The following is a 9237-nucleotide window of genomic DNA, read 5'->3' as shown; positions in this document are numbered from 1 at the left end:
CACGGTTTGCCTTCTCCGTCCCCTCTCTTAACAGAGAGGCTCCACTCAAGAGATATCATTGGCGTTTTCTTCCACAAGGACTAAAGTGCAGTCCAAGTATATGCCAGTGGTATGTTGCTCACATCCTGTCTCCTGTTCGGAACCTATTCCCAAATGCGATCATCCATCACTATATGGACGATATCCTGGTCTGTGCACCAGAAAAAACGTACTTGGACAAAGCAGTTAAAAGGACTATTGAAACCATAGAAAAGGCAGGATTCGAGATCCGTGAGGACAAAATACAGTACACCAACCCATGGACTTACCTTGGACTCCAGATCCGGGAACGGACCATCGTACCCCAGCAGCTCACCATCCGAGACGACCCAAAAACCCTGAGAGACTTACACAGTCTGTGCGGATCCATCAACTGGGTACGTCCACTGCTAGGAATTACAACAGAGGACCTCGCTCCACTGTTCAGCCTTCTTCGGGGCAAGGAGAATCTGGACTCTCCATGCACTCTAACACCAGAGGCCCGAGATGCCATCACCAAGGTCCAAGAAGCCCTGTCTTCACGCAAAGCCCATCGCTTTGAGCCCAGCCTGCCTTTCCAGTTCGTCATTCTGGGAAAAGCACCTAGGTTCTATGGACTGATTTTTCAATGGGACACTCAACTTCGAGACCCTTTACTAATCCTGGAGTGGATCTTTACAAATAACCAACCCACAAAGACAATTACCACCTTCCAAGAAATTATGGCACATTTAATAAAAAAAGCTAGAACCCGCCTCCGTTCCCTTGCAGGGTGTGAGTTCACATGCATATATTTGCCAATGACCACTGGGGACCTGGAACATTTGCTCCAGACCAATGAGAGTCTCCAGTATGCCTTAGACAGCTATACAGGCCAAATTTCAGTGCATATCCCAAAACATAAGCTTTTTAATCGTGACGTGGCATTTCATCTGACTCCAAAATTAGTCCAAAGTAGGACACCTCTCAAAGCTCTAACCATCTTTACAGATGGCTCAGGGTCATCCCACAAGTCGGTAATGACATGGAGGGACCCTAAGACCCAAAATTGGGAATCTGACATAAAAATAGTGGAGGGATCTCCACAGATTGCGGAGTTAGCAGCTGTTGTCAGAGCCTTTGAGAAATTCAAAGACGAACCTTTTAATCTGGTCACAGATTCAGCTTATGTTGCTGGCATAGCTATGAGAGCAGAACATGCTCTTCTCAAAGAGGTTTCCAATCCAAAGTTATACCAATTGATTTCTACATTAACACGCTTGATTTCCCACAGAAAACAACCTTACTATATAATGCATGTGAGGTCACACACTGACCTCCCAGGTTTCATTGCAGAAGGGAACAGGAAAGCAGACACCTTAGCCATGGCAATAGAGACTGCTAATGTCCCTAACATCTTTGCCCAGGCAAAGTTGTCACACTCATTTTTTCATCAAAATGTGCCTGCCCTTATCAGAATGTTCAAGCTCTCAAAAGATCAGGCAAAAGCTATTGTTGCCACATGCCCGAACTGTCAAAACTTCCAGATACCATCTATGGGGACCGGAGTCAATCCCCGAGGTTTAAACAGCTGCCAGCTGTGGCAGACAGATGTAACCCACTTTGCACCTTTTGGAAGGTCAAAGTACGTGCATGTATCGGTTGATACATTCTCAGGAGCAGTATTTGCATCAACACATACAGGAGAAACTGCGCAGCACACCATAAAACATTTTCTCCTCGCATTTGCAACCCTGGGAGTACCAAAGGAGATCAAAACAGACAATGGACCTGCCTATACCTCTCGTAAGTTAAAAGAGTTCTTCAGTGAGTGGGGAATACAACACAAGACAGGTATACCTGCAAACCCCACAGGACAATCCATCGTGGAAAGGACACATCAAACTCTCAAAAGAGTCCTCAATCAGCAACAGAGAGGAACAAAAATCACCTCTCCAGTTGAAAGACTTTGCAAGGCTCTCTATGTCATCAACTTCCTGAACTGTACAACCTCAGAGCCTGATCCACCCATACTTCGCCACTTTGCAAATACCACCCAAGCAAAGCTCACAGAGAAACCACCTGTGCTGGTGAAGGATCCAGAAACACATAAAGTCTCTGGACCTTTCGAACTCATCACGTGGGGAAGAGGATACGCGTGTGTTCTGCTACCATCTGGCCCAAGATGGTACCCAGGGAAAAACATAAAACCATACCTAGGCACTGCAAATACCACTTCCACAAGCAGTGACAAGAATCCTCCTGAGTCAAACACAAGACCTCCTCAAAACCAGACCAGCTCGGCCTGGAGACGAAGACGTCGCCAAACATCCACAGGTGGAGGAGACGACTGTCCCATCACACAGCAGCAGACAAACCAGAAAGCTGAACAACATTCTGCGGCATCAAGCCATAGGCCAGGCACAGCCTGAAAACAAACTGTTCCTTGAATTAGATGTTATTACCCTTTTTACCCTAAAAACCCTATTGTCCCTTTTATCTACCCTTACCAAAAGCCTCTAACCTTTTACCCACTCCCCCACCCTTAGCACCATAGAAAAAAAAAAAAAAAAAAAAAACCCAAAAAACAGTAAAAAACTAAAAATAAAGGGGGGAGGTGGAAGGAACAGAGGAAAGGAACAAGAAAGGAACCCTAACCCTCCCCTCCTACCATAAAAATAACAAGTTTTGCTTATATTCCCTATCAGAAGCCCCATTCCTGCCCAAAGATGAAAAATATCTCCGTTGGCGCTGTCCTCACTGCTGCCTGGATGTTCCTCACCGTGCCATGTGCCGTCGGTTGGATCGGCCCACAGCCGAGCCATAATGTCTGGGTAACCTTAGCAAGAACATTAAAACAGGATAACATGTGCTTATCCATGGGGAGCGTTGATAACCCACTTTCCACATGTCTAGTAGGAATTCCTTTTGTAGCCGATGACTGGCCTGCCTATAATTCAGAGCTTCTCCGCACCACAGGTAAGCGACCCCACCAGGTAGAAACTTGGGACCAGTGGACAAAAATACTGCCCAATGCTCTTGAGGAACCTCAAGAATTGGATCTGTTGGGGTCCTCTAAGGCCACCTTCTGTGTCCAATTTTACTTTAGACGTCCAAAGAATAATTTGCCTGAAATTGATCTGAACAAAAACACATACCGAAAAGACATATCACCAATTAACAAAGCCTACAACCCTCACGATTGGTGTAATTACACTGCTCGTGTGATCTCTGTGTCCTCTCTCCATCCCAAAATTCTACCCAAGGGAACGTTTCTCATCTGTGGTGACAGAGTATGGGCTGGGATCCCCTCCCGACTCCAGGGAGGTCCCTGTACCCTAGGAAAACTTTCCACCCTTACTCCAAATATCACCTTGTTGCACAATTGGAAAAAAGAGAGCGAGTTAAAACGCCACAAAAGGTCCTACACAGCATTTGATGAAAATTGCGATCCCAAATTATACGATTGGAACAAACCTAAAAAGATAGCAGTCTCTATATTCCTACCATGGGTAGCTGCAGCTAAGGCCCTGGGTGACATAAATCACCTTGGGTGCTGGCTCAGTAAGCAAGCTAACGCTACTTCTGCTGCCCTGAGTGATCTCTTAAAGGAAGAAGAAACCACAAGACACGCTTCACTCCAAAATCGAGCAGCGATTGACTTCCTGCTGCTTGCCCACGGACATGGCTGCGAGGACTTCGAAGGGATGTGCTGCTTCAATCTCTCTTCACGCTCGGAATCCATCCATGCCAACATCCAGAAACTGAAGGGACTTGTGAAGGACTTAAAAGTAGAACAGACCCCAGACTGGGTCAATGATCTCTTCGGTCAATGGGGATTAACGGGATGGGTTGCATCTTTGGTTAAGGGAATGTTGTGGATTTTTCTTGTAATTGTCATCGTGTTACTTATGTTCTCATGCCTTGTCCACTGTTTTAAAAGAACCATAGGGAATGCCTTTTTTCTAAATACAGAAAGTGGAGTTGCAGCAGGCACAAGGCCTGCAAGGCCCTGGAGATCAGAAGCCTGAGCTAGGAAATACCAAGCCAGCATGACTAAGGGTTTAGAAGCCCCTCTCTTCCGCCTTTCGGACCCTGTTATCTCTCTGTACATCCATAGGCCACTTTTTCCCCTGACCCTTACTATTGGACAGTTTTCAATCCCCCTATAAGGTATAAAAACCCCTAGCTCTGCCCGGTTCGGGAGAGGAGAGCTGTCAATGGACCCTTCGCGGAGACCCCAATAAAGAACCCTGCGGAACCCACACAGCGCTTCTCTCTCTCTCTCTGCGTCTGCTGCGGCGATACCTAGGGTGACGGCCCCAGGCGAGCTAAAAGAGCTGAAATCACTAAAGAGCTGACTGCAAATCACTATAGCTGCCTGGGCTGCCTGAACCCCCCGCTGGGCGATCCTGGACCCTCGTTGAGCTATCCTGGACAACCGGCCTCCCCGCTGGGCTTCTGCCCCGGGGGGCCATAAGCGAGGGCTCCTTGCTGAGCACCACGAGGCCTCTGAGCTCCAGGCGCAGCCTGTCCCTGCACTCGCTTGGCAGGTGCCTGGATACGACCGACAGGGCACTGTGACCGTGTTTGCTCAAGTCCAGACACTCCAGGAGCTGAAATGCACAGGGCAGTGATGGGGACCTGGCCGGCATGAGCCCGGAGCCGCACAGGGCCGGGCCCAGGCAGCAGCAGCAGGCATGGTCAGCGTCCCAGGGGCTGCAGCTACCAGAGGCCAGAGAGCTGGGAGGCAGCTCAGCCAGGCAGCGCTGGCCATCAGGCTCACCTCCACCAAGAACGCCAGGGCAGGCAGATGCCAGCGTGGCTGCTTCCCAATGAGCAGGCTGAGCAGGTGCAAGGCCATGCGGGAACACAAGGGGGCCAAGCCACGGCGCATCTCCCTGGTAGGAGGAAAAAGGCACCAAAGCCCTAAGCCAGGCAGGAAAACCTCTCCCAGGACTGACTCACAGAGGTCTGATCTGTCCCTAGCACCCTGCCAGGGGACGTGGGTGCTTTGGGAGGCAGCTGCTCCCGGGCACCCTCCTCTGCCAGCCTTTTCCAGTCTGCTTGGGTGCCCCTATGTGACAAGGCACTCTGGCCCAAAACCACAGGGACTGTGTGGGGCACTCTGGGCACAGGGCACAAATGATGGTGGTGGCGGCGGGGAGAAGGGGCTCTCACCTGGCCAGCAGACCGACTGCATAGTGCTGGGTGTCGGCACAGAGCAGGGTGTCCCAGACCTGCTTGCACTCCAGAGCCACCAGCTTGTTCTCAAAGCCCAGTTGGCAGAGCAGAGCCTTCACGGCCTGCACTGCAAACCTGTGTGCCGAGCAAAGGCCAGGTCACACTGGGAGCGCTGGCCCTGGCCACAGGGCCATGGGAAGGACAGGGCGACTGGCACCTGTTAGGCTTGGTGGGAAGGCGGTGTTCCTCCTGGCACGCTCTCCAGAAGTCCTCAACCTCTTCTGGTATCTGCTCTGTGGTGGAGAAAACTTGGAAGAGCAGAGCCACAAACAGCTGGGCCGAATGAAGGACTACTGCGTCGTGCCACTCGGGCATGTGGGCAATATTCCACAGCACCACAGTTGCCTGCAAAGGAGAGAGCAGCCCGAAGCAGCGCTCAGTGCCCAGCTGTGCGTGTGGCAGGGCCCAAGGGGAAACGCAGGGCGAGCAGCCGGCCTGCTGGCCCTGAGCCTGCCCCTAGCCCAGCTTTCAGCCCAGCAGCTGAGGCAGGGAGCTGCAGGGCAGGGAGAGCATGGAGAGGCAACCCGGAGGGTGAGCAAAGGCCAGTTGCAGAAACTCACAGCCAGGGCAAAGACGGCCTCATTATCCCCACTGTAGAAGAACATGCTGTACAGTGGCCTGTCCTCTATCACAGAGAACAGTGCTGGAAGCACCTTCTGCACTGCGGGTCTTGACGTGCCGATGCTTCTCCACATCAGTACAGCAGCTCTGTGGGAGCAGAGCTGCACGTCAGTACCGTGCCCTGTGCAGCCGCGTGGGGCCGGGTGACAGAGCCCTGGTGCCCTGAGGGGCAGGGGGGGAGCATGGCAGCAGCTCAGGAAACAGAGGGGCCCGAGGGTCCTGGAGCTCTCTGCCTGTCTCTCTGGCAGACGCCACTGGACAGGCTGTGCAGGGTGAGGGGTCCTATGGGCCGGTGAGCACCGAGCTCTTGAGGCCCTTGTGCCCCGTACCTGTCACAGGATGGGGCACAGCGCAGGAGGCTCATCACCACATTAGCAGGGTGCTCTTCAGCCAGGCTCAGAAAGTCTGTTTCCAGCCCCGTGTCCGCAGTGACACGGGACATGAGTCTCTGATGAATGTCCCCCACCCTGGCTGCCACCTGGAGGAGGCATGGGGATAGCTTGGAGTGCTGTCTAAGGGAGCAACTTGCCCACCTTCCCCCAGGAAGTGCTTGCCTTCCCACCCCACTGTGCTGGCCTCAATGGCTGAGGGGGCCCAGGGGATGTGGCCTAAGGGGCCACACGATCCTGGGAGGCCTGCAGCCCTGGCCCCAGGCTGCTTACCTGCTGCTGAGATGAAAAAATATCCGGAATGGGAGCAGGAATCCCAGTCCAAGTGGGCGTGCTGTTCGTCTTTGAGATGGCCCGAGTCCTTGGTGTCCTTCTGTTGCTGTTTGTGCTGGCCGTGCCCTCAGTTGGGGCCATGACAGCCTTCGCCTGGCCCGCAGCTGTTGCCCTGACCGAGGTTGCCGCATGCTCAGAGGACGCCGCGCTGGCACCAGGCCGTGCCCGCAGCTCACTGGGCCTGGAGCCGGGCTCGGCCGTGCCCTCGGTGGCAGTGGCTCTGGTCTTTCTGCGCCGAACACGCAGGAACCTCCGCAGTGCCTGCAGCAGAAGGAAGGGCGGGAAGAGAGGGACGTTCCATGGTCTGCTCCAAGCGCGGGGCTGTGCCGAGCAGTGCCAGCAGGCCCAGCCCAGGTGGGGATGGCCGCAGGTACCTGCGCTGCTCTGCGGAAGCGTCCGCGGGTGGGATCCTGTTCTCGTGTCCCATCCTTTCCTGCATCTGGCAAAGAGCAAGTGCAGCCAGAGCTGAGGGGCTGCAGGAAAGGCTGGAGAACACAGCCCAGCCCTATGATCCCCAGGCAAGGACAGCCCTGGGATGCCCAAGAGACAGAGCACGGCCACCGAGAGGGCAGCCCTGGCCCCTCTTCCATCCTGTCCGTGGGCATGTCCGAGGGGCAGGGATGGGATGGGGCCAGGTTGGCTGCAGGCACCAGCCCTGTGGCCCAGCTCTGCCACTCACCGTCCTGCAGTGGTTGCAACTGCTCTGGCTCTGCAGGCTGCTGCACTGGGGCAGCTGCAGCGCCATTCTTTTTCTTCCCCCGAAGCATCCTGAACAGGCTGAGAACTCTGCCTGCCATCCCGCTGTCTGACCTCGAGGGCACGTTCGAGACAGATGCCTCTGCAAAGGTCCAAGTCAGCGGGTGCTGCAGTCGCGCCTTCCAGGTGCCTGCGACAGAGAAGTCTCAGGAAGGCCACAGGACAGCAAGTCCTGCACTCTGGTCTCAAGGGCTCCTGTCGCAATGACAGGAGACTCCTTGTGAGGGATGGAGGTCACCAAGTCCCACAGCCTGGCCACGAGGGCACCGGCCGCAGGGATGGGAGATGCCTCAGGAAAGCTCTGAGTCACCAAGTCCCGCAGTCTGGCCGCAAGGCCAGCCACAGGAGTAACGCCTCGGAAAAGCTCCGGGTCAGCAAGGAACGAGCCAGCTGTGCGGGGTCTCCTCACAGCACCGCTCTCTCCCATCCTGTCCCGTCGCGTGCACCGAGCACTGGGGCCTGCCTGCGTCACCGCCAGCACCTATGTCAGTGTGTGTCACAAAGGGCTGCTGGCACACCCTGTCCAACTCCGTTCCACAGTGACCCTGCTGCAGCGTGTCACAAAGGGCCCTCAGACACGCTGCCATGTGCTCTGGGGCCTCCCCCACCCCACCCAAAGTGCCTCCAATTGGAAGGAATAGGTTGCCCCAAGTGTCTAAGGCAGCCCGGGACACACCAAAATCAACCAAGTGCTCAGGGAAGCACTCTCCACAGTGCCTGGCTCGCACAGCCCAGCTCGGTGCTGGCCCTGGAGCAGAGCAGCTTCCAGCAAGCAAGATGTGAATGCATCTTGCCAAGAGTTAAAACACAGCAGTCAGGGGAACGGGCATTAGTGTGTGCATAAAGGCCTTTGAATTCACAGCTCTCCATGAGAGCTTTTGGGCTCTCATCTGGACAGAGACGGATCGTCTCAGACCTGTGCTCAAAGCGGGGGAACACACCCTACCACAGGTGCTTGGCTTGGTCTCCGCAGGCCCGGCAGATGTCAAAGCTGCTCTTCACATCCTTCCCCCTTCCCTGCTCCTCTGCCAAGTACAAGGGGCCTCAAGGACTGAAAGGAGCGCAGGGAGCCAAAGGGAGACAGCTGCACCTACCTCACTGGGGGCTCCTGGGCGTGGGGATTGGGGGTGAGAAAGCCAGATTTTCAGGAATAACGTGGGAAAGCACCATTGTCTACATTAGAGAAAATTCATTCCTTTCCCATGATTCAAATGCTGATTCAAATGCTGTACTCCCTTTCACATCCGTACCCTTTGTATCTTTCATTAGTTACTCCTGTAAAAACTTTTCCCCTCCCCATCCCCCTCAACATGTATCACGCCACCTTTTGCCCTCCCCACGAACTTTCCAATGACCCACGAGTTGGGTCATTTTGTGCCTAACCCCTCTTACTTGCTGCTGTGCTTAAAAATGGTAACTTTCCCTGTAGGAATCCATGGGATTAGAGATTTTAGGAAAGCTGGGAAAAAGAAAGGCCACAGAGACAGTAAGGATAGTGAAATGCTGAAGCAGCAGAAAAGAGATATCAGCAGTAGCGAAGACATGAGAAATAGAACAATAAAGCTATGTAGTTTGGCTTTTTAAGTTGCAAAAAGGTATATTTTAGTAAATATTTAGAAGGTTATATATGAATAGGGCTCTGTGCTTTGTCTTTTATAAACAAACCATTGTATGAGAGAAAACGCTACTATTGTTTTAACCAAAGCTACGTGTGCTTCATGTGGTTGGATAGAACGACTGTCAATATGCTTTTGCTCTATGTAATTGTCTGAAACTGAGTCTGAAACTATCTTATAATATGTTGCAATATTAAGTTTCCTCAGCCTTCTGTCTGGATAGCCAGCTGCCATAGCCATGTAATGAGACTGATGCTTCTTAAATAAAGAGCTCACGACGC

General features: G+C 53.2%; 1 protein-coding gene across 1 annotated transcript; it reads right to left on the bottom strand.

Moving 5' to 3' along the window:
- Nucleotides 1-4974: 4974 nt before the first annotated feature.
- Nucleotides 4975-6700, bottom strand: LOC135292366 (maestro heat-like repeat family member 5). The gene is made up of 5 exons (XM_064406577.1): nt 6525-6700; nt 6192-6340; nt 5802-5949; nt 5399-5586; nt 4975-5316 (listed from the first exon to the last, which is right to left on the bottom strand). The coding sequence occupies exons 1-5, from the start codon at nt 6663-6665 to the stop codon at nt 5175-5177; spliced, it is 768 nt and encodes a 255-aa protein (XP_064262647.1). The 5' UTR covers nt 6666-6700; the 3' UTR covers nt 4975-5174.
- Nucleotides 6701-9237: the final 2537 nt, after the last annotated feature.

The sequence above is a fragment of the Passer domesticus genome, unplaced genomic scaffold (assembly GCF_036417665.1).
Source record: "Passer domesticus isolate bPasDom1 unplaced genomic scaffold, bPasDom1.hap1 HAP1_SCAFFOLD_311, whole genome shotgun sequence".
Lineage (NCBI taxonomy): Eukaryota > Metazoa > Chordata > Aves > Passeriformes > Passeridae > Passer > Passer domesticus.
This window is presented reverse-complemented; position numbering and strand designations above follow the sequence as displayed.